At 48.4% G+C, this 26795-nt stretch overlaps 1 protein-coding gene across 1 annotated transcript in view; it reads left to right on the forward strand.

The window, feature by feature from the left end:
- Positions 1 to 26795, forward strand: part of zgc:158659 (uncharacterized protein LOC791141 homolog) — a 158972-nt gene that overhangs the window by 118484 nt on the left and 13693 nt on the right. Inside the window, exons 19-23 of the mRNA XM_065022049.1 lie at positions 4358 to 4477; positions 5811 to 5876; positions 6689 to 6816; positions 15477 to 15555; positions 21582 to 21752. Of these exons, the coding sequence (XP_064878121.1) occupies positions 4358 to 4477; positions 5811 to 5876; positions 6689 to 6816; positions 15477 to 15555; positions 21582 to 21752 (564 nt within the window). The remainder of the gene's footprint in view (positions 1 to 4357; positions 4478 to 5810; positions 5877 to 6688; positions 6817 to 15476; positions 15556 to 21581; positions 21753 to 26795) is intronic.

Here is a 26795-nt window from a genome sequence, read left to right on the forward strand (position 1 = left end):
CAGGGTTAGGGTGGAGAGGTAGAGAGGGTTAGGGTGGAGAGAGGGTTAGGGTGGAGAGGTAGACAGGGTTAGGGTGGAGAGGTAGACAGGCTTAGGGTGGAGAGGTAGAGAGGGTTAGGGTGGAGAGAGGGTTAGGGTGGAGAGGTAGACAGGGTTAGGGTGGAGAGGTAGACAGGGTTAGGGTGGAGAGGTAGAGAGGGTTAGGGTGGAGAGAGGGTTAGGGTGGAGAGGTAGACAGGGTTAGGGTGGAGAGGTAGACAGGGTTAGGGTGGAGAGGTAGAGAGGGTTAGGGTGGAGAAGTAGAGAGGGTTAGGGTGGAGAGGTAGAGAGGGTTAGGGTGGAGAGGTAGACAGGGTTAGGGTGGAGAGGTAGACAGGGTTAGGGTGGAGAGAGGGTTAGGGTGGAGAGGTAGACAGGGTTAGGGTGGAGAAGTAGACAGGGTTAGGGTGGAGAGGTAGAGAGGGTTAGGGTGGAGAGGTAGAGAGGGTTAGGGTGGAGAGGTAGAGAGGGTTAGGGTGGAGAGGTAGACAGGGTTAGGGTGGAGAGGTAGACAGGGTTAGGGTGGAGAGGTAGAGAGGGTTAGGGTGGAGAGGTAGAGAGGGTTAGGGTGGAGAGGTAGAGAGGGTTAGGGTGGAGAGGTAGACAGGGTTAGGGTGTAGAGAGGGTTAGGGTGGAGAGGTAGACAGGGTTAGGGTGGAGAGGTAGAGAGGGTTAGGGTGGAGAGGTAGACAGGGTTAGGGTGAAGAGGTAGAGAGGGTTAGGGTGGAGAGGTAGAGAGGGTTAGGGTGGGGCTGGAGAGAGAGTTTGGGTGGAGAAGTAGAGAGGGTTAGGGTGGAGAGGTAGACAGGGTTAGGGTGGAGAGGTAGACAGGGTTAGGGTGGAGAGGTAGACAGGGTTAGGGTGGAGAGGTAAACAGGGTTAGGGTGGAGAGGTAGAGAGGGTTAGGGTGGAGAAGTAGAGAGGGTTAGGGTGGAGAGGTAGACAGGGTTAGGGTGGAGAGGTAGAGAGGGTTAGGGTGGAGAGGTAGAGAGGGTTAGGGTGGAGAGGTAGACAGGGTTAGGGTGGAGAGGTAGACAGGGTTAGGGTGGAGAGGTAGACAGGGTTAGGGTGGAGAGAGGGTTAGGGTGGAGAGGTAGAGAGGGTTAGGGTGGAGAGGTAGAGAGGGTTAGGGTGGAGAGGTAGACAGGGTTAGGGTGGAGAGGTAGACACACTGAGATCTGTAGAGGGGTTGTCAGTCCACACTGAGATCTGTAGAGGAGGGGTTGTCAGTCCACACTGAGATCTGTAGAGGGGTTGTCAGTCCACACTGAGATCTGTAGAGGGGTTGTCAGCCCACACTGAGATCTGTAGAGGGGTTGTCAGTCCACACTGAGATCTGTAGAGGGGTTGTCAGCCCACACTGAGATCTGTAGAGGAGGGGTTGTCAGCCCACACTGAGATCTGTAGAGGGGTTGTCAGTCCACACTGAGATCTGTAGAGGGGTTGTCAGTCCACACTGAGATCTGTAGAGGAGGGGTTGTCAGTCCACACTGAGATCTGTAGAGGGGTTGTCAGCCCACACTGAGATCTGTAGAGGGGTTGTCAGCCCACACTGAGATCTGTAGAGGGGTTGTCAGTCCACACTGAGATCTGTAGAGGGGTTGTCAGCCCACACTGAGATCTGTAGAGGAGGGGTTGTCAGCCCACACTGAGATCTGTAGAGGGGTTGTCAGTCCACACTGAGATCTGTAGAGGGGTTGTCAGTCCACACTGAGATCTGTAGAGGGGTTGTCAGTCCACACTGAGATCTGTAGAGGGGTTGTCAGCCCACACTGAGATCTGTAGAGGGGTTGTCAGTCCACACTGAGATCTGTAGAGGGGTTGTCAGCCCACACTGAGATCTGTAGAGGGGTTGTCAGCACACACTGAGATCTGTAGAGGAGGGGTTGTCAGCCCACACTGAGATCTGTAGAGGGGTTGTCAGTCCACACTGAGATCTGTAGAGGGGTTGTCAGTCCACACTGAGATCTGTAGAGGGGTTGTCAGCCCACACTGAGATCTGTAGAGGGGTTGTCAGTCCACACTGAGATCTGTAGAGGGGGGGTTGTCAGTCCACACTGAGATCTGTAGAGGGGTTGTCAGCCCACACTGATATCTGTAGAGGGGTTGTCAGCCCACACTGAGATCTGTAGAGGGGTTGTCAGCACACACTGAGATCTGTAGAGGAGTTGTCAGTCCACACTGAGATCTGTAGAGGGGTTGTCAGTCCACACTGAGATCTGTAGAGGGGTTGTCAGTCCACACTGAGATCTGTAGAGGGGTTGTCAGTCCACACTGAGATCTGTAGAGGAGGGGTTGTCAGTCCACACTGAGATCTGTAGAGGGGTTGTCAGTCCACACTGAGATCTGTAGAGGGGTTGTCAGTCCACACTGAGATCTGTAGAGGGGTTGTCAGTCCACACTGAGATCTGTAGAGGAGGGGTTGTCAGTCCACACTGAGATCTGTAGAGGGGTTGTCAGCCCACACTGAGATCTGTAGAGGGGTTGTCAGCCCACACTGAGATCTGTAGAGGAGGGGTTGTCAGTCCACACTGAGATCTGTAGAGGAGGGGTTGTCAGTCCACACTGAGATCTGTAGAGGGGTTGTCAGTCCACACTGAGATCTGTAGAGGGGTTGTCAGCCCACACTGAGATCTGTAGAGGGGTTGTCAGTCCACACTGAGATCTGTAGAGGAGGGGTTGTCAGCCCACACTGACAGCTGACCTGCTCTAACAGACTACGACAGGTACCACTGGTTTCCCCCTGTGGCCGACCCCTGAGGGTCCGTGGGTGTTGGGGCCTTCGGTTCCAGGTCTGCCAGACAGGTGCCAGTGCAATTTCAGGGGCCATTTGGGATCCAAGTCAAGGGGCCATTTGGGATCCAGGTCAAGGGGCCATTTGGGATCCAAGTCAAGGGGCTATTTGGGATCCAGGTCAAGGGGCCATTTGGGATCCAGGTCAAGGGGCCATTTGGGATCCAAGTCAAGGGGCCATTTGGGATCCAAGTCAAGGGGCTATTTGGGATCCAGGTCAAGGGATCAAAATACTGCTGGAGCGAGCGCTCTACCTGTTGGCCCAGGGAGCCGTATGACCAGCGGAGGTTAGAGGTCATGATCATGTCTTCAGCAAAGCGTCCTCTGTGGCTGAACTGTGTTCTCTCCCTCCCCCAGGTTAGAGGGAAGCGTCCTCTGTGGCTGAACTGTGTTCTCTCCCTCCCCCAGGCTAGAGGGAAGCGTCCTCTGTGGCTAAACTGTGTTCTCTCCCTCCCCCAGGTTAGAGGGAAGCGTCCTCTGTGGCTGAACTGTGTTCTCTCCCTCCCCCAGGCTAGAGGGAAGCGTCCTCTGTGGCTGAACTGTGTTCTCTCCCTCCCCCAGGCTAGAGGGAAGCGTCCTCTGTGGCTGAACTGTGTTCTCTCCCTCCCCCAGGCTAGAGGGAAGCGTCCTCTGTGGCTGAACTGTGTTCTCTCCCTCCCCCAGGTTAGAGGGAAGCGTCCTCTGTGGCTGAACTGTGTTCTCTCCCTCCCCCAGGTTAGAGGGAAGCGTCCTCTGTGGCTGAAATGTGTTCTCTCCCTCCCCCAGGTTAGAGGGAAGCGTCCTCTGTGGCTGAACTGTGTTCTCTCCCTCCCCCAGATTAGAGGGAAGCGTCCTCTGTGGCTGAACTGTGTTCTCTCCCTCCCCCAGGTTAGAGGGAAGCGTCCTCTGTGGCTGAACTGTGTTCTCTCCCTCCCCCAGGTTAGAGGGAAGCGTCCTCTGTGGCTGAACTGTGTTCTCTCCCTCCCCCAGGCTAGAGGGAAGCGTCCTCTGTGGCTGAACTGTGTTCTCTCCTCCCCAGGTTAGAGGGAAGCGTCCTCTGTGGCTGAACTGTGTTCTCTCCCTCCCCCAGGTTAGAGGGAAGCGTCCTCTGTGGCTGAACTGTGTTCTCTCCCTCCCCCAGGCTAGAGGGAAGCGTCCTCTGTGGCTGAACTGTGTTCTCTCCCTCCCCCAGGTTAGAGGGAAGCGTCCTCTGTGGCTGAACTGTGTTCTCTCCCTCCCCCAGGTTAGAGGAAGCGTCCTCTGTGGCTGAACTGTGTTCTCTCCCTCCCCCAGGTTAGAGGGAAGCGTCCTCTGTGGCTGAACTGTGTTCTCTCCCTCCCCAGGTTAGAGGAAGCGTCCTCTGTGGCTGAACTGTGTTCTCTCCCTCCCCCAGGTTAGAGGGAAGCGTCCTCTGTGGCTGAACTGTGTTCTCTCCCTCCCCCAGGTTAGAGGGAAGCGTCCTCTGTGGCTGAACTGTGTTCTCTCCCTCCCCCAGGTTAGAGGGAAGCGTCCTCTGTGGCTGAACTGTGTTCTCTCCCTCCCCCAGGTTAGAGGTCATGATAATGTCTTCAGCGAAGCGTCCTCTGTGGCTGAACTGTGTTCTCTCCCTCCCCCAGGTTAGAGGGAAGCGTCCTCTGTGGCTGAACTGTGTTCTCTCCCTCCCCAGGCTAGAGGGAAGCGTCCTCTGTGGCTGAACTGTGTTCTCTCCCTCCCCAGGCTAGAGGGAAGCGTCCTCTGTGGCTGAACTGTGTTCTCTCCCTCCCCCAGAACTGTTTCTCTCCTCCCCAGAGGGGAAGCGTCCTCTGTGGCTGAACTGTGTTCTCTCCCTCCCCAGGTTAGAGGGAAGCGTCCTCTGTGGCTGAACTGTGTTCTCTCCCTCCCCCAGGTTAGAGGGAAGCGTCCTCTGTGGCTGAACTGTGTTCTCTCCCTCCCCAGGCTAGAGGGAAGCGTCCTCTGTGGCTGAACTGTGTTCTCTCCCTCCCCCAGGCTAGAGGGAAGCGTCCTCTGTGGCTGAACTGTGTTCTCTCCCTCCCCAGGCTAGAGGGAAGCGTCCTCTGTGGCTGAACTGTGTTCTCTCCCCCCCAGGCTAGAGGGAAGCGTCCTCTGTGGCTGAACTGTGTTCTCTCCCTCCCCCAGGTTAGAGGGAAGCGTCCTCTGTGGCTGAACTGTGTTCTCTCCCTCCCCCAGGTTAGAGGGAAACGTCCTCTGTGGCTGAACTGTGTTCTCTCCCTCCCCCAGGTTAGAGGGAAGCGTCCTCTGAACTGTGTTCTCTCCCTCCCCCAGGTTAGAGGGAAGCGTCCTCTGTGGCTGAACTGTGTTCTCTCCCTCCCCCAGGTTAGAGGGAAGCGTCCTCTGTGGCTGAACTGTGTTCTCTCCCTCCCCAGGCTCCCTCTGTGGCTGAGTGTTCTCTCCTCCCCCAGGCTAGAGGGAAGCGTCCTCTGTGGCTGAACTGTGTTCTCTCCCTCCCCCAGGTTAGAGGGAAGCGTCCTCTGTGGCTGAACTGTGTTCTCTCCCTCCCCAGGTTAGAGGGAAGCGTCCTCTGTGGCTGAACTGTGTTCTCTCCCTCCCCCAGGTTAGAGGGAAGCGTCCTCTGTGGCTGAACTGTGTTCTCTCCCTCCCCCAGGTTAGAGGGAAGCGTCCTCTGTGGCTGAACTGTGTTCTCTCCCTCCCCCAGGTTAGAGGTCATGATAATGTCTTCAGCGAAGCGTCCTCTGTGGCTGAACTGTGTTCTCTCCCTCCCCCAGGTTAGAGGGAAGCGTCCTCTGTGGCTGAACTGTGTTCTCTCCCTCCCCCAGGTTAGAGGGAAGCGTCCTCTGTGGCTGAACTGTGTTCTCTCCCTCCCCCAGGTTAGAGGGAAGCGTCCTCTGTGGCTGAACTGTGTTCTCTCCCTCCCCCAGGTTAGAGGGAAGCGTCCTCTGTGGCTGAACTGTGTTCTCTCCCTCCCCCAGGCTAGAGGGAAGCGTCCTCTGTGGCTGAACTGTGTTCTCTCCCTCCCCCAGGCTAGAGGAGTGTAGGATCATGTCTTCTGCGAAGCGTCCTCTGTGGCTGAACTGTGTTCTCTCCCTCCCCCAGGTTAGAGGGAAGCGTCCTCTGTGGCTGAACTGTGTTCTCTCCCTCCCCCAGGTTAGAGGGAAGCGTCCTCTGTGGCTGAACTGTGTTATCTCCCTCCCCCAGGCTAGAGGGAAGCGTCCTCTGTGGCTGAACTGTGTTCTCTCCCTCCCCCAGGTTAGAGGGAAGCGTCCTCTGTGGCTGAACTGTGTTCTCTCCCTCCCCCAGGTTAGAGGGAAGCGTCCTCTGTGGCTGAACTGTGTTCTCTCCCTCCCCCAGGTTAGAGGGAAGCGTCCTCTGTGGCTGAACTGTGTTCTCTCCTCCCCAGGTTAGAGGGAAGCGTCCTCTGTGGCTGAACTGTGTTCTCTCCCTCCCCCAGGTTAGAGGGAAGCGTCCTCTGTGGCTGAACTGTGTTCTCTCCCTCCCCCAGGTTAGAGGGAAGCGTCCTCTGTGGCTGAACTGTGTTCTCTCCCTCCCCAGGTTAGAGGAAGCGTCCTCTGTGGCTGAACTGTGTTCTCTCCCTCCCCCAGGTTAGAGGGAAGCGTCCTCTGTGGCTGAACTGTGTTCTCTCCCTCCCCCAGGTTAGAGGGAGCGTCCTCTGTGGCTGAACTGTGTTCTCTCCCTCCCCCAGGTTAGAGGGAAGCGTCCTCTGTGGCTGAACTGTGTTCTCTCCCTCCCCCAGGTTAGAGGGAAGCGTCCTCTGTGGCTGAACTGTGTTCTCTCCCTCCCCCAGGTTAGAGGGAAGCGTCCTCTGTGGCTGAACTGTGTTCTCTCCCTCCCCCAGGTTAGAGGGAAGCGTCCTCTGTGGCTGAACTGTGTTCTCTCCCTCCCCCAGGTTAGAGGAGTGCAGGATCATGTCTTCTGCGAAGCGTCCTCTGTGGCTGAACTGGGATAACCCTGACATCATGAGTGAACTACTGTTTACTAACAACGAGGTCATATTCAAGAACGGAGATGGTGAGGGGGAGGGGTGTAGGCTGTGTATGTTATGGTGAGGGGGGGTGTAGGCTGTGTATGTTATGGTGAGGGGAGGGGTGTAGGCTGTGTATGTTATGGTGAGGGGGAGGGGTGTAGGCTGTGTATGTTATGGTGAGGGGGAGGGGTGTAGGCTGTGTATGTTATGGTGAGGGGGAGGGGTGTAGGCTGTGTATGTTATTGTTTGTGTGTGTGCGTGTGCATGTGTGTGCGTGTGTGTGCAGTGCGTGTTTGTGTGTGTGCAGTGTGTGTGTGTGTGTGTGTTTGTGTGTGCAGTGTGTGTGTGTGTGTGTGTGTGCGTGTGTGTGTTTGTGTGTGTTTGTGTGTGTTTGTGTGTGTGTGTATAGTGTATTATTGAGATCAGAACGTTGAACTAAAACATCCTCTGATCTGTGTTTGACTCTCCCTAAAACATCCTCTGTGTTTGACTCCCTAAAACATCCTCTGTGTTTGACTCCCTAAAACATCCTCTGTGTTTGACTCCCTAAAACATCCTCTGTGTTTGACTCCCTAAAACATCCTCTGATCTGTGTTTGACTCCCTAAAACATCCTCTGATCTGTGTTTGACTCCCTAAAACATCCTCTGTGTTTGACTCCCTAAAACATCCTCTGATCTGTGTTTGACTCCCTAAAACATCCTCTGATCTGTGTTTGACTCCCTAAAACATCCTCTGATCTGTGTTTGACTCTCCCTAAAACATCCTCTGTGTTTGACTCCCTAAAACATCCTCTGTGTTTGACTCCCTAAAACATCCTCTGATCTGTGTTTGACTCTCCCTAAAACATCCTCTGTGTTTGACTCCCTAAAACATCCTCTGTGTTTGACTCCCTAAAACATCCTCTGTGTTTGACTCCCTAAAACATCCTCAGTGTTTGACTCCCTAAAACATCCTCTGTGTTTGACTCCCTAAAACATCCTCTGATCTGTGTTTGACTCCCTAAAACATCCTCTGATCTGTGTTTGACTCCCTAAAACATCCTCTGATCTGTGTTTGACTCCCTAAAACATCCTCTGTGTTTGACTCCCTAAAACATCCTCTGATCTGTGTTTGACTCCCTAAAACATCATCTGATCTGTGTTTGACTCCCTAAAACATCCTCTGTGTTTGACTCCCTAAAACATCCTCTGTGTTTGACTCCCTAAAACATCCTCTGTGTTTGACTCCCTAAAACATCCTCTGTGTTTGACTCCCTAAAACATCCTCTGTGTTTGACTCCCTAAAACATCCTCTGATCTGTGTTTGACTCCCTAAAACATCCTCTGATCTGTGTTTGACTCCCTAAAACATCCTCTGATCTGTGTTTGACTCCCTAAAACATCCTCTGATCTGTGTTTGACTCCCTAAAACATCCTCTGTGTTTGACTCCCTAAAACATCCTCTGTGTTTTACTCCCTAAAACATCATCTGATCTGTGTTTGACTCCCTAAAACATGTTTGACTCTCCTAAAACATCCTCTGATCTGTGTTTGACTCCCTAAAACATCCTCTGATCTGTGTTTGACTCCCTAAAACATCCTCTGTGTTTGACTCCCTAAAACATCCTCTGATCTGTGTTTGACTCCCTAAAACATCCTCTGATCTGTGTTTGACTCCCTAAAACATCCTCTGATCTGTGTTTGACTCTCCCTAAAACATCCTCTGTGTTTGACTCCCTAAAACATCCTCTGTGTTTGACTCCCTAAAACATCCTCTGATCTGTGTTTGACTCCCTAAAACATCCTCTGTGTTTGACTCCCTAAAACATCCTCTGATCTGTGTTTGACTCCCCTAAAACATCCTCTGTGTTTGACTCCCTAAAACATCCTCTGATCTGTTTGACTCCCTAAAACATCCTCTGTGTTTGACTCCCTAAAACATCCTCTGTCTGTTTTGACTCCCTAAAACATCCTCTGTGTTTGACTCCCTAAAACATCCTCTGATCTGTGTTTGACTCCCTAAAACATCCTCTGTGTGTTTGACTCCCTAAAACATCCTCTGATCTGTGTTTGACTCCCATAAAACATCCTCTGATCTGTTTTGACTCCCTAAAACATCCTCTGATCTAAAACATCCTCTGTGTTTGACTCCCTAAAACATCCTCTGTGTTTGACTCCCTAAAACATCCTCTGTGTTTGACTCCCTAAAACATCCTCTGTGTTTGACTCTGTGTTTGACTCTAAAATCCTAAAAAACATCCTCTGTGTTTGACTCCCTAAAACATCCTCTGTGTTTGACTCCCTAAAACATCCTCTGTGTTTGACTCCCTAAAACATCCTCTGATCTGTGTTTGACTCCCTAAAACATCCTCTGTGTTTGACTCCCTAAAACATCCTCTGATCTGTGTTTGACTCCCTAAAACATCCTCTGTGTTTGACTCCCTAAAACATCCTCTGTGTTTGACTCCCTAAAACATCCTCTGTGTTTGACTCCCTAAAACATCCTCTGTGTTTGACTCCCTAAAACATCCTCTGATCTGTGTTTGACTCCCTAAAACATCCTCTGTGTTTGACTCCCTAAAACATCCTCTGATCTGTGTTTGACTCCCTAAAACATCCTCTGATCTGTGTTTGACTCCCTAAAACATAAAACATCCTCTGTGTTTGACTCCCTAAAACATCCTCTGATCTGTTTTGACTCCCTAAAACATCCTCTGATCTGTGTTTGACTCTCCTAAAACATCCTCTGTGTTTGTTTCCTCTGTGTTTGACTCCCTAAAACATCCTCTGATCTGTGTTTGACTCCCTAAAACATCCTCTGTGTTTGACTCTGTGTTTGACTCCCTAAAACATCCTCTGACTCTCCTCTGTGTTTGACTCCCTAAAACATCCTCTGTGTTTGACTCCCTAAAACATCCTCTGATCTGTGTTTGACTCCCCTAAAACATCCTCTGTGTTTGACTCCCTTTGACTGTGTTTGACCCCTAAAACATCCTCTGTGTTTGACTCCCCTAAAACATCCTCTGTGTTTGACTCCCATAAAACATCCTCTGATCTCCTCTGTGTTTGACTCCCTAAAACATCCTCTGTGTTTGACTCCCTAAAACATCCTCTGATCTGTGTTTGACTCCCTAAAACATCCTCTGTCTGTTTGACTCCCTAAAACATCCTCTGATCTGTGTTTGACTCCTAAAACATCCTCTGTGTTTGACTCCCTAAAACATCATCCTCTGTGTTTGTTTGACTCCCCTAAAACATCCTCTGTGTTTGACTCCCTAAAACATCCTCTGATCTGTGTTTGACTCCCCTAAAACATCCTCTGTGTTTGACTCCTGTGTTTGACTCCCTAAAACATCCTCTGATCTGTGTTTGACTCCCTAAAACATCCTCTGTGTTTGACTCCCTAAAACATCCTCTGATCTGTGTTTGACTCCCTAAAACATCCTCTGTGTTTTTGACTCCCTAAAACATCCTCTGTGTTTGACTCCCTAAAACATCCTCTGTCTGTTTGACTCCCTAAAACATCCTCTGATCTGTGTTTGACTCCCTAAAACATCCTCTGTGTTTGACTCCCTAAAACATCCTCTGATCTGTGTTTGACTCCCCTAAAACATCCTCTGTGTTTGACTCTAAAACATCCTGTGTTTGACTCCCCTAAAACATCCTCTGTGTTTGACTCCCATAAAACATCCTCTGTGTTTGACTCCCTAAAACATCCTCTGATCTGTTTTGACTTTCCTCTGATCTGTGTTTGACTCCCTAAAACATCCTCTGTGTTTGACTCCCTAAAACATCCTCTGATCTGTGTTTGACTCCCTAAAACATCCTGATCTGTGTTTGACTCCCTAAAACATCCTCTGTGTTTGACTCCCTAAAACATCCTCTGTCTGTTTGACTCCCTAAAACATCCTCTGTGTTTGACTCCCTAAAACATCCTCTGTGTTTGACTCCCTAAAACATCCTCTGTGTTTGACTCCCTAAAACATCCTCTGATCTGTTTTGACTCCCTAAAACATCCTCTGTGTTTGATCTCTGTGTTTGACTCCCTAAAACATCCTCTGATCTGTGTTTGACTCCCTAAAACATCCTCTGATCTGTGTTTGACTCTCCTAAAACATCCTCTGTCTGTTTGACTCCCTAAAACATCCTCTGTGTTTGACTCCCTAAAACATCCTCTGATCTGTGTTTGACTCCCTAAAACATCCTCTGATCTGTGTTTGACTCCTAAAACATCCTCTCTGTGTTTGACTCCCTAAAACATCCTCTGTGTTTGACTCCTAAAACATCCTCTGTGTTTGACTCCCTAAAACCTAAAACATCCTCTGTGTTTGACTCCCTAAAACATCCTCCCTATCCTCTGTGTTTGACTCCCTAAAACATCCTCTGATCTGTGTTTGACTCCTAAAACATCCTCTGTGTTTGACTCCCTAAAACATCCTCTGATCTGTGTTTGACTCCCTAAAACATCCTCTGTGTTTGACTCCCTAAAACATCCTCTGATCTGTGTTTGACTCCCTAAAACATCCTCTGATCTGTGTTTGACTCCCTAAAACATCCTCTGTGTTTGACTCCCTAAAACATCCTCTGTGTTTGACTCCCTAAAACATCCTCTGTGTTTGACTCCCTAAAACATCCTCTGTGTTTGACTCCCTAAAACATCCTCTGTGTTTGACTCCCTAAAACATCCTCTGTGTTTGACTCCCTAAAACATCCTCTGATCTGTGTTTGACTCCCTAAAACATCCTCTGATCTGTGTTTGACTCCCTAAAACATCCTCTGATCTGTGTTTGACTCCCTAAAACATCCTCTGTGTTTGACTCCCTAAAACATCCTCTGATCTGTGTTTGACTCCCTAAAACATCCTCTGATCTGTGTTTGACTCTCCCTAAAACATCCTCTGTGTTTGACTCCCTAAAACATCCTCTGTGTTTGACTCCCTAAAACATCCTCTGATCTGTGTTTGACTCCCTAAAACATCCTCTGTGTTTGACTCCCTAAAACATCCTCTGATCTGTGTTTGACTCTCCCTAAAACATCCTCTGTGTTTGACTCCCTAAAACATCCTCTGTGTTTGACTCCCTAAAACATCCTCTGTGTTTGACTCCCTAAAACATCCTCTGTGTTTGACTCCCTAAAACATCCTCTGTGTTTGACTCCCTAAAACATCCTCTGTGTTTGACTCCCTAAAACATCCTCTGTGTTTGAAAAACATCCTCTGTCTGTTTTGACTCCCCTAAAACATCCTCTGTGTTTTGACTCCCTAAAACATCCTCTGTGTTTGACTCCCTAAAACATCCTCTGTCTGTGTTTGACTCCCTAAAACATCCTCTGATCTGTGTTTGACTCCCTAAAACATCCTCTGATCTGTGTTTGACTCCCTAAAACATCCTCTGTGTTTGACTCCCTAAAACATCCTCTGTGTTTGACTCCCTAAAACATCCTCTGATCTGTGTTTGACTCCCTAAAACATCCTCTGTGTTTGACTCCCTAAAACATCCTCTGTGTTTGACTCCCTAAAACATCCTCTGTGTTTGACTCCCTAAAACATCCTCTGTGTTTGACTCCCTAAAACATCCTCTGTGTTTGACTCCCTAAAACATCCTCTGATCTGTGTTTGACTCCCTAAAACATCCTCTGATCTGTGTTTGACTCCCTAAAACATCCTCTGTGTTTGACTCCCTAAAACATCCTCTGATCTGTGTTTGACTCCCTAAAACATCCTCTGTGTTTGACTCCCTAAAACATCCTCTGATCTGTGTTTGACTCCCTAAAACATCCTCTGTGTTTGACTCCCTAAAACATCCTGATGTGTTTGACTCCCTAAAACATCCTCTGTGTTTGACTCCCTAAAACATCCTCTGTGTTTGACTCCCTAAAACATCCTCTGTGTTTGACTCCCTAAAACATCCTCTGTGTTTGACTCTGTGTTTGACTCCCTAAAACATCCTCTGTGTTTGACTCCCTAAAACATCCTCTGATCTGTGTTGACTCCCTAAAACATCCTCTGATCTGTGTTTGACTCCCTAAAACATCCTCTGATGTGTTTGAAACATCTCCTAAAACATCCTCTGATCTGTGTTTGACTCTGTCCTCTGTGTTTGACTCCCTAAAACATCCTCTGTGTTTGACTCCCTAAAACATCCTCTGATCTGTGTTTGACTCCCTAAAACATCCTCTGTGTTTGACTCTGTGTTTGACTCTCCTAAAACATCCTCTGTGTTTGACTCCCTAAAACATCCTCTGTGTTTTGACTCCCTAAAACATCCTCTGTGTTTGACTCCCTAAAACATCCTCTGTGTTTGACTCTGTGTTTGACTCCCTAAAACATCCTCTGATCTGTGTTTGACTCCCTAAACATCCTCTGTGTTTGACTCCCTAAAACATCCTCTGATCTGTGTTTGACTCCCTAAAACATCCTCTGATCTGTGTTTGACTCTCTAAAACATCCTCTGTGTTTGACTCCATCCTCTGTGTTTGAAAAACATCCTCTGTGTTTGACTCCCTAAAACATCCTCTGTGTTTGACTCTCCCTAAAACATCCTCTGTCTGTGTTTGACTCCCTAAAACATCCTCTGAACTCCCTAAAACATCCTCTGATCTGTGTTTGACTCCCTAAAACATCCTCTGATCTGTGTTTGACTCCCCTAAAACATCCTCTGTGTTTGACTCCCTAAAACATCCTCTGTGTTTGACTCCCTAAAACATCCTCTGATCTGTGTTTGACTCCCTAAAACATCCTCTGTGTTTGACTCCCTAAAACATCCTCTGATCTGTGTTTGACTCCCTAAAACATCCTTTGTGTTTGACTCCCTAAAACATCCTCTGATCTGTGTTTGACTCCCTAAAACATCCTCTGATCTGTGTTTGACTCCCCTAAAACATCCTCTGTGTTTGACTCCCCTAAAACATCCTCTGTGTTTGACTCCCTAAAACATCCTCTGTGTTTGACTCCCTAAAACATCCTCTGTCTGTGTTTGACTCCCTAAAACATCCTCTGATCTGTGTTTGACTCCCTAAAACATCCTCTGTGTTTGACTCCCTAAAACATCCTCTGTGTTTGACTCCCTAAAACATCCCTAAAAAACATCCTCTGATCTGTGTTTGACTCCCTAAAACATCCTCTGTGTTTGACTCATCCTAAAACATCCTCTGTGTTTGACTCCCTAAAACATCCTCTGTGTTTGATCTCCTGTTTGACTCCCTAAAACATCCTCTGATCTGTGTTTGACTCCCTAAAACATCCTCTGTGTTTGACTCCCTAAAACATCCTCTGATCTGTGTTTGACTCCCTAAAACATCCTCTGATCTGTGTTTGACTCCCTAAAACATCCTCTGTGTTTGACTCCCTAAAACATCCTCTGTGTTTGACTCCCTAAAACATCCTCTGTGTTTGACTCCCTAAAACATCCTCTGTGTTTGACTCCCTAAAACATCCTCTGATCTGTGTTTGACTCCCTAAAACATCCTCTGTGTTTGACTCCCTAAAACATCCTCTGTGTTTGACTCCCTAAAACATCCTCTGATCTGTGTTTGACTCCCTAAAACATCCTCTGATCTGTGTTTGACTCTCCCTAAAACATCCTCTGTGTTTGACTCCCTAAAACATCCTCTGTGTTTGACTCCCTAAAACATCCTCTGTGTTTGACTCCCTAAAACATCCTCTGTGTTTGACTCCCTAAAACATCCTCTGATCTGTGTTTGACTCTCCCTAAAACATCCTCTGATCTGTGTTTGACTCTCCCTAAAACATCCTCTGCGTTTGACTCCCTAAAACATCCTCTGTGTTTGACTCCCTAAAACATCCTCTGATCTGTGTTTGACTCCCTAAAACATCCTCTGTGTTTGACTCCCTAAAACATCCTCTGATCTGTGTTTGACTCTCCCTAAAACATCCTCTGTGTTTGACTCCCTAAAACATCCTCTGATCTGTGTTTGACTCCCTAAAACATCCTCTGATCTGTGTTTGACTCCCTAAAACATCCTCTGTGTTTGACTCCCTAAAACATCCTCTGTGTTTGACTCCCTAAAACATCCTCTGTGTTTGACTCCCTAAAACATCCTCTGTGTTTGACTCCCTAAAACATCCTCTGTGTTTGATCTGTGTTTGACTCCCTAAAAACATCCTCTGTGTTTGACTCCCTAAAACATCCTCTGTGTGTTTGACTCCCTAAAACATCCTCTGTGTTTGACATCCTCTGTGTTTGAAAAACATCCTCTGATCTGTGTTTGACTCCCTAAAACATCCTCTGTGTTTGACTCCCTAAAACATCCTCTGTGTTTGACTCCCTAAAACATCCTCTGATCTGTGTTTGACTCCCTAAAACATCCTCTGTGTTTGACTCCCTAAAACATCCTCTGTGTTTGACTCCCTAAAACATCCTCTGATCTGTGTTTGACTCCCTAAAACATCCTCTGATCTGTGTTTGACTCCCTAAAACATCCTCTGTGTTTGACTCCCTAAAACATCCTCTGTGTTTGACTCCCTAAAACATCCTCTGATCTGTGTTTGACTCCCTAAAACATCCTCTGATCTGTGTTTGACTCTCCCTAAAACATCCTCTGATCTGTGTTTGACTCCCTAAAACATCCTCTGTGTTTGACTCCCTAAAACATCCTCTGATCTGTGTTTGACTCCCTAAAACATCCTCTGTGTTTGACTCCCTAAAACATCCTCTGTGTTTGACTCCCTAAAACATCCTCTGATCTGTGTTTCTGTACGTGTAGATCTACGCCAGGACATGTTGACTCTGCAGATAATTAAAATAATGGAGAATATCTGGCAGAACCAGGGTTTAGACCTAAGGTAAGAACACACACACACACACACACACACACACACACACACACACACACACACACACACGACTGGACATTAAGCACAGGAGGGGGGGGCTGTCAAATCGAGGTCCCAAAATAGTCCTCTGTCCATCGTTTTTTGAAATGTTTTATGCTAGCTTTAGTTTTGCCGATTGTTAGCGAGCTGGACAAGAGTTTATCAGAGTTTATGTTATCAGGACAGAGGTGATGTTATCAGGACAGAGGTGATGTTATCAGGACAGAGGTGATGTTATCAGGACAGAGGTGATGTTATCAGGACAGAGTTTAGTGATGTTATCAGGACAGAGGTGATGTTATCAGGACAGAGTTTAGTGATGTTATCAGGACAGAGTTTAGTGATGTTATCAGGACAGAGGTGATGTTATCAGGACAGAGGTGATGTTATCAGGACAGAGTTTAGTGATGTTATCATGCAAGAGTTTAGGGGAAGTGGGGGGGAAACAACATTTATTTATTAATTTAACCACAACCATCAGCAGGCTGTACTGAATTGGGCCCGTAAGTAAGTAGCAAAGTAGCAGAAGGTGAGGAGAATTAAACTTTAAGACAAGGGTTAGTTAAAAAAACAATTAGATTAACTTTAAGACAAAGTCCCTTTTGTGGCACCTGGGTTAGCTAAAACAAAACATATCTAGCTACAAAGAAGGTCTGTTGATAGTGCTGTTAGAAAACTAGGTTTCCAGGACCTGCCTTGTTCATAGTGTTGTTAAGAAGGTAAAACTCATACCTGCCTAAATAGTGTTGTTAAAGTCCCTCTTTGTGGCACCTGACCACCTGCCTTGTTGATAGTGCTGTTAAGAGAGAAAACTAGGGACTGTAGGACCTGCCTTGTTGATAGGGCTGTTAAGAAGGTAGAAACTAGGGCCTGTAGGACCTGCCTTGTTGATAGTGTTGTTAAGAAGGTAGAAACTAGGGCCTGTAGGACCTGCCTTGTTGATAGTGTTGTTAAGAAGGTAGAAACTAGGGCCTGTAGGACTGCCCTGGGATCTCTTTAGTCCAGAGGGAGGAGTGCTCTTCACTGCCCTGGGATCTCTTTAGTCCAGAGGGAAGAGTGCTCTTCACTGCCCTGGGATCTCTTTAGTCCAGAGGGAGGAGTGCTCTTCACTGCCCTGGGGGAAGAGTCTCTTTAGTCCAGAGGGAAGAGTGCTCTTCACTGCCCTGGGATCTCTTTAGTCCAGAGGGAAGAGTGCTCTTCACTGCCCTGGGATCTCTTTAGTCCAGAGGGAAGAGTGCTCTTCACTGCCCTGGGATCTCTTTAGTCCAGAGGGAAGAGTGCTCTTCACTGCCCTGGGATCTCTTTAGTCCAGAGGGAAGAGTGCTCTTCACTGCCCTGGGATCTCTTTAGTCCAGAGGGAAGAGTGCTCTTCACTGCCCTGGGATCTCTTTAGTCCAGAGGGAAGAGTGCTCTTCACTGCCCTGGGAGAGGGAAGAGTCTCTTTAGTCCAGATCTCTTTAGGGAAGAGTGCTCTTCACTGCCCTGGGATCTCTTTAGTCCAGAGGGAAGAGTGCTCTTCACTGCCCTGGGATCTCTTTAGTCCAGAGGGAAGAGTGCTCTTCACTGCCATGGGATCTCTTTAGTCCAGAGGGAAGAGTGCTCTTCACTGCCCTGGGATCTCTTTAGACCAGAGAGGAACCCCTACTGGCCCTCCAAAACCACTTCCAGCAGCATCTGGTCTCCCATCCAGAGACTGACCAGGACCAACCCTGCTTAGCTTCAGAAGCAAGCCAGCGGTGGTATACAGGGTGGTCTGCTGCTGGTTAACACAGTAGGATACAGGGTGGTCTGCTGGTTAACATAGTGGGATACAGGGTGGTCTGCTGGTTAACATAGTGGGATACAGGGTGGTCTGCTGGTTAAAGACAGTGGGGTACAGGGTGGTCTGCTGGTTAAAGACAGTGGGATGCAGGGTGGTCTGCTGCTGGTTAACATAGTGGGATACAGGGTGGTATGCTGCTGGTTAACATAGTGGGATACAGGGTGGTCTGCTGCTGGTTAACATAGTGGGGGACAGGGTGGTATGCTGCTGGTTAACATAGTGGGATACAGGGTGGTCTGCTGCTGGTTAACACAGTGGGATACAGGGTGGTCTGCTGCTGGTTAACACAGTGGGGGACAGGGTGGTCTGCTGCTGGTTAACATAGTGGGATACAGGGTGGTCTGCTGCTGGTTAACACAGTGGGATACAGGGTGGTCTGCTGCTGGTTAACACAGTGGGATACAGGGTGGTCTGCTGCTGGTTAACATAGTGGGGGACAGGGTGGTCTGCTGGTTAACACAGTGGGGGACAGGGTGGTCTGCTGCTGGTTAACATAGTGGGATACAGGGTGGTCTGCTGCTGGTTAACACAGTGGGATACAGGGTGGTCTGCTGCTGGTTAACACAGTGGGATACAGGGTGGTCTGCTGCTGGTTAACATAGTGGGATACAGGGTGGTCTGCTGCTGGTTAACATAGTGGGATACAGGGTGGTCTGCTGCTGGTTAACACAGTGGGATACAGGGTGGTCTGCTGGTTAACACAGTGGGATACAGGGTGGTCTGCTGCTGGTTAACACAGTGGGATACAGGGTGGTCTGCTGCTGGTTAACACAGTGGGATACAGGGTGGTCTGCTGCTGGTTAACATAGTGGGATACAGGGTGGTCTGCTGCTGGTTAACATAGTGGGATACAGGGTGGTCTGCTGCTGGTTAACATAGTGGGATACAGGGTGGTCTGCTGCTGGTTAACATAGTGGGATACAGGGTGGTCTGCTGCTGGTTAACACAGTGGGATACAGGGTGGTCTGCTGCTGGTTAACACAGTGGGATACAGGGTGGTCTGCTGCTGGTTAACACAGTGGGATACAGGGTGGTCTGCTGCTGGTTAACACAGTGGGATACAGGGTGGTCTGCTGCTGGTTAACACAGTGGGATACAGGGTGGTCTGCTGCTGGTTAACATAGTGGGATACAGGGTGGTCTGCTGCTGGTTAACATAGTGGGGGACAGGGTGGTCTGCTGGTTAACATAGTGGGATACAGGGTGGTCTGCTGCTGGTTAACACAGTGGGATACAGGGTGGTCTGCTGCTGGTTAACACAGTGGGATACAGGGTGGTCTGCTGCTGGTTAACACAGTGGGATACAGGGTGGTCTGCTGCTGGTTAACACAGTGGGATACAGGGTGGTCTGCTGCTGGTTAACACAGTGGGATACAGGGTGGTCTGCTGCTGGTTAACACAGTGGGATACAGGGTGGTCTGCTGCTGGTTAACATAGTGGGATACAGGGTGGTCTGCTGCTGGTTAACATAGTGGGATACAGGGTGGTCTGCTGCTGGTTAACACAGTGGGATACAGGGTGGTCTGCTGCTGGTTAACACAGTGGGATACAGGGTGGTCTGCTGCTGGTTAACATAGTGGGATACAGGGTGGTCTGCTGGTTAACACAGTGGGATACAGGGTGGTCTGCTGGTTAACATAGTGGGATACAGGGTGGTCTGCTGGTTAACATAGTGGGATACAGGGTGGTCTGCTGCTGGTTAACATAGTGGGATACAGGGTGGTCTGCTGGTTAACACAGTGGGATACAGGGTGGTCTGCTGGTTAACATAGTGGGATACAGGGTGGTCTGCTGGTTAACATAGTGGGATACAGGGTGGTCTGCTGGTTAACACAGTGGGATGCAGGGTGGTCTGCTGCTGGTTAACATAGTGGGATACAGGGTGGTCTGCTGCTGGTTAACACAGTGGGATACAGGGTGGTCTGCTGCTGGTTAACATAGTGGGATACAGGGTGGTCTGCTGCTGGTTAACACAGTGGGATACAGGGTGGTCTGCTGCTGGTTAACACAGTGGGATACAGGGTGGTCTGCTGCTGGTTAACACAGTGGGATACAGGGTGGTCTGCTGCTGGTTAACACAGTGGGATACAGGGTGGTCTGCTGCTGGTTAACATAGTGGGATACAGGGTGGTCTGCTGCTGGTTAACATAGTGGGATGCAGGGTGGTCTGCTGCTGGTTAACACAGTGGGATACAGGGTGGTCTGCTGCTGGTTAACACAGTAGGATACAGGGTGGTCTGCTGCTGGTTAACATAGTGGGATACAGGGTGGTCTGCTGCTGGTTAACATAGTGGGATACAGGGTGGTCTGCTGGTTAACACAGTGGGATACAGGGTGGTCTGCTGCTGGTTAACACAGTGGGATACAGGGTGGTCTGCTGCTGGTTAACACAGTGGGATACAGGGTGGTCTGCTGCTGGTTAACATAGTGGGATACAGGGTGGTCTGCTGCTGGTTAACACAGTGGGATACAGGGTGGTCTGCTGCTGGTTAACACAGTGGGATACAGGGTGGTCTGCTGCTGGTTAACATAGTGGGGGACAGGGTGGTCTGCTGCTGGTTAACACAGTGGGATACAGGGTGGTCTGCTGGTTAACATAGTGGGGGACAGGGTGGTCTGCTGCTGGTTAACACAGTGGGATACAGGGTGGTCTGCTGCTGGTTAACACAGTGGGATACAGGGTGGTCTGCTGCTGGTTAACATAGTGGGGGACAGGGTGGTCTGCTGCTGGTTAACACAGTGGGATACAGGGTGGTCTGCTGCTGGTTAACATAGTGGGGGACAGGGTGGTCTGCTGCTGGTTAACATAGTGGGGGACAGGGTGGTCTGCTGCTGGTTAACATAGTGGGGGACAGGGTGGTCTGCTGCTGGTTAACACAGTGGGATACAGGGTGGTCTGCTGCTGGTTAACACAGTGGGATACAGGGTGGTCTGCTGCTGGTTAACACAGTGGGATACAGGGTGGTCTGCTGCTGGTTAACATAGTGGGGGACAGGGTGGTCTGCTGCTGGTTAACATAGTGGGATACAGGGTGGTCTGCTGCTGGTTAACACAGTGGGATACAGGGTGGTCTGCTGGTTAACATAGTGGGATACAGGGTGGTCTGCTGCTGGTTAACATAGTGGGGGACAGGGTGGTCTGCTGCTGGTTAACACAGTGGGGGACAGGGTGGTCTGCTGCTGGTTAACATAGTGGGATACAGGGTGGTCTGCTGCTGGTTAACACAGTGGGATACAGGGTGGTCTGCTGCTGGTTAACACAGTGGGATACAGGGTGGTCTGCTGGTTAACACAGTGGGATACAGGGTGGTCTGCTGGTTAACATAGTGGGATACAGGGTGGTCTGCTGCTGGTTAACATAGTGGGGGACAGGGTGGTCTGCTGGTTAACATAGTGGGATACAGGGTGGTCTGCTGGTTAACATAGTGGGATACAGGGTGGTCTGCTGCTGGTTCGGTTAGGGATAGGGTCCGGTGTTTTCATTGTTGGAGTTATTGGACAATTTTATAATATGGTTTGACTGAAGCTTTAACAGTTTGTGTGTGTGTGTGTGTTTGTGTGTTTGTGTGTGTGTGTGTGTGTTGTACACAAGTCTTAAACTTCAGGGTGTAGACCTACTGAAACATTGATCAGAGGGAGGAGGGTGTTCTGTCTGTCTATAGGGGACTGTGTGTTGACCTCTATTTAACCCCTCCCTACAGGATGTTACCGTATGGCTGTCTGTCTATAGGGGACTGTGTGTTGACCTCTATTTAACCCCTCCCTACAGGATGTTACCGTATGGCTGTCTGTCTATAGGGACTGTGTGTTGACCTCTATTTAACCCCTCTCTACAGGATGTTACCGTATGGCTGTCTGTCTATAGGGGACTGTGTGTTGACCTCTATTTAACCCCTCCCTACAGGATGTTACCGTATGGCTGTCTGTCTATAGGGGACTGTGTGTTGACCTCTATTTAACCCCTCCCTACAGGATGTTACCGTATGGCTGTCTGTCTATAGGGGACTGTGTGTTGACCTCTATTTAACCCCTCCCTACAGGATGTTACCGTATGGCTGTCTGTCTATAGGGGACTGTGTGTTGACCTCTATTTAACCCCTCCCTACAGGATGTTACCGTATGGCTGTCTGTCTATAGGGGACTGTGTGTTGACCTCTATTTAACCCCTCCCTACAGGATGTTACCGTATGGCTGTCTGTCTATAGGGGACTGTGTGGGGCTGATAGAGGTTGTGAAGAACAGCTACACCATCATGCAGATCCAGTGTAAAGGAGGCCTGAAGGGGGCGCTGCAGTTCAACAGCCACACGCTGCACCACTGGATCAAGGACAAGAACAGAGGAGAGGGGTGGGTAGAGGCCACCTGTCTGTCTGTTACACCTGTCTGTCCGTTACACCTGTCTGTCTGTTACACCTGTCTGTCTGTCTGTTACACCTGTCTGTCTGTCTGTTACACCTGTCTGTCTGTCTTCCTGTTACACCTGTATGTCTGTTTCACCTGTCTGTCTGTCTGTTACACCTGTCTGTCTGTCTGTTACACCTGTATGTCTGTTTCACCTGTCTGTCTGTCTGTTACACCTGTCTGTCTGTCTGTTACACCTGTCTGTCTGTCTTCCTGTTACACCTGTATGTCTGTTACACCTGTCTGTCCGTTACACCTGTCTGTCTGTTACACCTGTCTGTCTGTCTGTTACACCTGTCTGTCTGTTACACCTGTCTGTCTGTCTTCCTGTTACACCTGTATGTCTGTTACACCTGTCTGTCCGTTACACCTGTATGTCTGTTACACCTGTCTTCCTGTTACACCTGTCTGTCTGTTACACCTGTTTGTCTTCCTGTTACACCTGTATGTCTGTTTCACCTGTCTGTCTGTTACACCTGTTTGTCTTCCTGTTTCACCTGTCTGTCTGTTGCACCTGTCTGTCTGTTACACCTGTGTCTCTTCCTATTACACCTGTCTGTCTGTTACACCTGTCTGTCTGTTACACCTGACTCTCTTCCTATTACACCTGTCTGTCTGTTACAGACAGGTAGCCTGATGGCAGCAGGGAAGCCTAGTGGTTAGAGCGTTGGACTAGTAACCAGAAGGTTGCAAGTTCAAACCCCAGAGCTGACAAGGTACAAATCTGTCGTTCTGCCCCTGAACAGGGACCCACTGTTCCCCGGGAGGCCGTCATTGAAAATAAGAATTTGTTCTTAACTGACTTGCCTGGTTAAATAAAGGTTAAATAAACACCTGTCTGTCTTCCTGTTACACCTGTCTGTCTAACTATCTGTCTGTTACACCTGTCTGTCTGTCTGTCTGTCTGTCTGTTTCACCTGCCTCTGTTACACCTGTCTGTCTGTCTGTCTAACTACCTGTCTGTCTAACTATCTGTCTGTTACACCTGTCTGTCTAACTATCTGTCTGTTACACCTGTCTGTCTGTCTAACTATCTGTCTATTACACCTGTCTGTCTAACTATCTGTCTGTTACACCTGTCTGTCTGTCTAACTACCTGTCTGTCTGTCTAACTATCTGTCTGTTACACCTGTCTGTCTAACTATCTGTCTGTTACACCTGTCTGTCTGTTTCACCTGTCTGTCTAACTATCTGTCTGTTACACCTGTCTGTCTGTCTGTCTAACTATCTGTCTGTTACACCTGTCTGTCTACCTGTCTGTCTGTCTGTCTAACTATCTGTCTGTTACACCTGTCTGTCTAACTATCTGTCTGTTACACCTGTCTGTCTGTTTCACCTGCCTCTGTTACACCTGTCTGTCTGTCTAACTACCTGTCTGTTACACCTGTCTGTCTAACTATCTGTCTGTTACACCTGTCTGTCTGTCTAACTATCTGTCTGTTACACCTGTCTGTCTGTCTAACTATCTGTCTGTTACACCTGTCTGTCTGTCTAACTATCTGTCTGTTAAACCTGTCTGTCTAACTATCTGTCTGTTACACCTGTCTGTCTGTCTAACTACCTGTCTTTTACACCTGTCTGTCTGTCTAACTATCTGTCTGTTACACCTGTCTGTCTAACTATCTGTCTGTTACACCTGTCTGTCTGTTTCACCTGTCTGTCTAACTATCTGTCTGTTACACCTGTCTGTCTGTCTAACTACCTGTCTGTTACACCTGTCTGTCTGTCTAACTATCTGCCTGTTACACCTGTCTGTCTAACTATCTGCCTGTTACACCTGTCTGTCTAACTATCTGTCTGTTACACCTGTCTGTCTAACTATCTGTCTGTTACACCTGTCTGTCTGTCTGTCTGTCTGTCTGTTTCACCTGCCTCTGTTACACCTGTCTGTCTGTCTGTCTAACTACCTGTCTGTCTAACTATCTGTCTGTTACACCTGTCTGTCTAACTATCTGTCTGTTACACCTGTCTGTCTGTCTAACTATCTGTCTATTACACCTGTCTGTCTAACTATCTGTCTGTTACACCTGTCTGTCTGTCTAACTACCTGTCTGTCTGTCTAACTATCTGTCTGTTACACCTGTCTGTCTAACTATCTGTCTGTTACACCTGTCTGTCTGTTTCACCTGTCTGTCTAACTATCTGTCTGTTACACCTGTCTGTCTGTCTGTCTAACTATCTGTCTGTTACACCTGTCTGTCTACCTGTCTGTCTGTCTGTCTAACTATCTGTCTGTTACACCTGTCTGTCTAACTATCTGTCTGTTACACCTGTCTGTCTGTTTCACCTGCCTCTGTTACACCTGTCTGTCTGTCTAACTACCTGTCTGTTACACCTGTCTGTCTAACTATCTGTCTGTTACACCTGTCTGTCTGTCTAACTATCTGTCTGTTACACCTGTCTGTCTGTCTAACTATCTGTCTGTTACACCTGTCTGTCTGTCTAACTATCTGTCTGTTAAACCTGTCTGTCTAACTATCTGTCTGTTACACCTGTCTGTCTGTCTAACTACCTGTCTTTTACACCTGTCTGTCTGTCTAACTATCTGTCTGTTACACCTGTCTGTCTAACTATCTGTCTGTTACACCTGTCTGTCTGTTTCACCTGTCTGTCTAACTACCTGTCTGTTACACCTGTCTGTCTGTCTAACTATCTGTCTGTTACACCTGTCTGTCTAACTATCTGCCTGTTACACCTGTCTGTCTAACTATCTGTCTGTTACACCTGTCTGTCTAACTATCTGTCTGTTACACCTGTCTGTCTGTCTAACTACCTGTCTGTTACACCTGTCTGTCTAACTATCTGCCTGTTACACCTGTCTGTCTAACTATCTGCCTGTTACACCTGTCTGTCTAACTATCTGCCTGTTACACCTGTCTGTCTAACTATCTGTCTGTTACACCTGTCTGTCTAACTATCTGCCTGTTACACCTGTCTGTCTGTCTAACTACCTGTCTGTTACACCTGTCTGTCTGTCTAACTATCTGTCTGTTACACCTGTCTGTCTAACTATCTGCCTGTTACACCTGTCTGTCTGTTTCACCTGTCTGTCTAACTATCTGCCTGTTACACCTGTCTGTCTGTTACACCTGTCTGTCTAACTATCTGTCTGTTACACCTGTCTGTCTAACTATCTGTCTGTTACACCTGTCTGTCTAACTATCTGTCTGTTACACCTGTCTGTCTGTCTAACTATCTGCCTGTTACACCTGTCTGTCTGTCTAACTATCTGTCTGTTACACCTGTCTGTCTGTTACACCTGTCTGTCTGTTACACCTGTCTGTCTAACTATCTGTCTGTTACACCTGTCTGTCTCCTCTATATTTAGACTTTAAACACCTGTCTGTCTGTCTAACTATCTGTCTGTTACACCTGTCTGTCTAACTATCTGTCTGTTACACCTGTCTGTCTCCTCTATATTTAGACTTTAAACACCTGTCTGTCTTGTGCAGAGCTGTGATCCAGTGCATTAAAACCCTATTCACTCCCAGATAGACCTGTAACCCTATTCATTCCCAGATTGACCTGTAACCCTATTCACTCCCAGATAGACCTGTAACCCTATTGACCTGTAACCCTATTCACTCCCAGATAGACCTGTAACCCTATTGACCTGTAACCCTATTCACTCCCAGATATACCTGTAACCCTATTGACCTGTAACCCTATTCACTCACAGATAGACCTGTAACCCTATTGACCTGTAACCATATTCACTCCCAGATAGACCTGTAACCCTATTGACCTGTAACCCTATTCACTCCCAGATAGACCTGTAACCCTATTCACTCCCAGATAGACCTGTACCCCTATTCATTCCCAGATAGACCTGTAACCCTATTCACTCCCAGATAGACCTGTAACCCTATTCACTCCCAGATAGACCTGTAACCCTATTGACCTGTAACCCTATTCACTCCCAGATAGACCTGTACCCCTATTCACTCCCAGATAGACCTGTAACCCTATTCACTCCCAGATAGACCTGTAACCCTATTGACCTGTAACCCTATTCACTCCCAGATAGACCTGTAACCCTATTGACCTGTAACCCTATTCACTCCCAGATTGACCTGTACCCCTATTCACTCCCAGATTGACCTGTAACCCTATTCACTCCCAGATAGACCTGTAACCCTATTCACTACCAGATAGACCTGTAACCCTATTGACCTGTAACCCTATTCACTCCCAGATAGACCTATAACCCTATTGACCTGTAACCCTATTCACTCCCAGATAGACCTGTAACCCTATTGACCTGTAACCCTATTCACTCCCAGATAGACCTGTAACCCTATTGACCTGTACCCCTATTCACTCCCAGATAGACCTGTAACCCTATTGACCTGTAACCCTATTCACTCCCAGATAGACCTGTAACCCTATTGACCTGTAACCCTATTCACTCCCAGATAGACCTGTACCCCTATTCACTCCCAGATAGACCTGTAACCCTATTGACCTGTAACCCTATTCACTCCCAGATAGACCTGTACCCCTATTCACTCCCAGATAGACCTGTAACCCTATTGACCTGTAACCCTATTCACTCCCAGATAGACCTGTAACCCTATTCACTCCCAGATAGACCTGTAACCCTATTCACTCCCAGATTGACCTGTAACCCTATTGACCTGTAACCCTATTCACTCCCAGATTGACCTGTAACCCTATTGACCTGTAACCCTATTCACTCCCAGATAGACCTGTAACCCTATTCACTCCCAGATAGACCTGTAACCCTATTCACTCCCAGATAGACCTGTAACCCTATTCACTCCCAGATAGACCTGTAACCCTATTCACTCCCAGATTGACCTGTAACCCTATTGACCTGTAACCCTATTCACTCCCAGATAGACCTGTACCCCTATTGACCTGTAACCCTATTCACTCCCAGATAGACCTGTACCCCTATTCACTCCCAGATTGACCTGTAACCCTATTGACCTGTAACCCTATTCACTCCCAGATAGACCTGTACCC

The sequence above is a fragment of the Oncorhynchus nerka genome, linkage group LG8 (genome assembly GCF_034236695.1).
Source record: "Oncorhynchus nerka isolate Pitt River linkage group LG8, Oner_Uvic_2.0, whole genome shotgun sequence".
Classification (NCBI taxonomy): Eukaryota; Metazoa; Chordata; class Actinopteri; order Salmoniformes; family Salmonidae; genus Oncorhynchus; species Oncorhynchus nerka.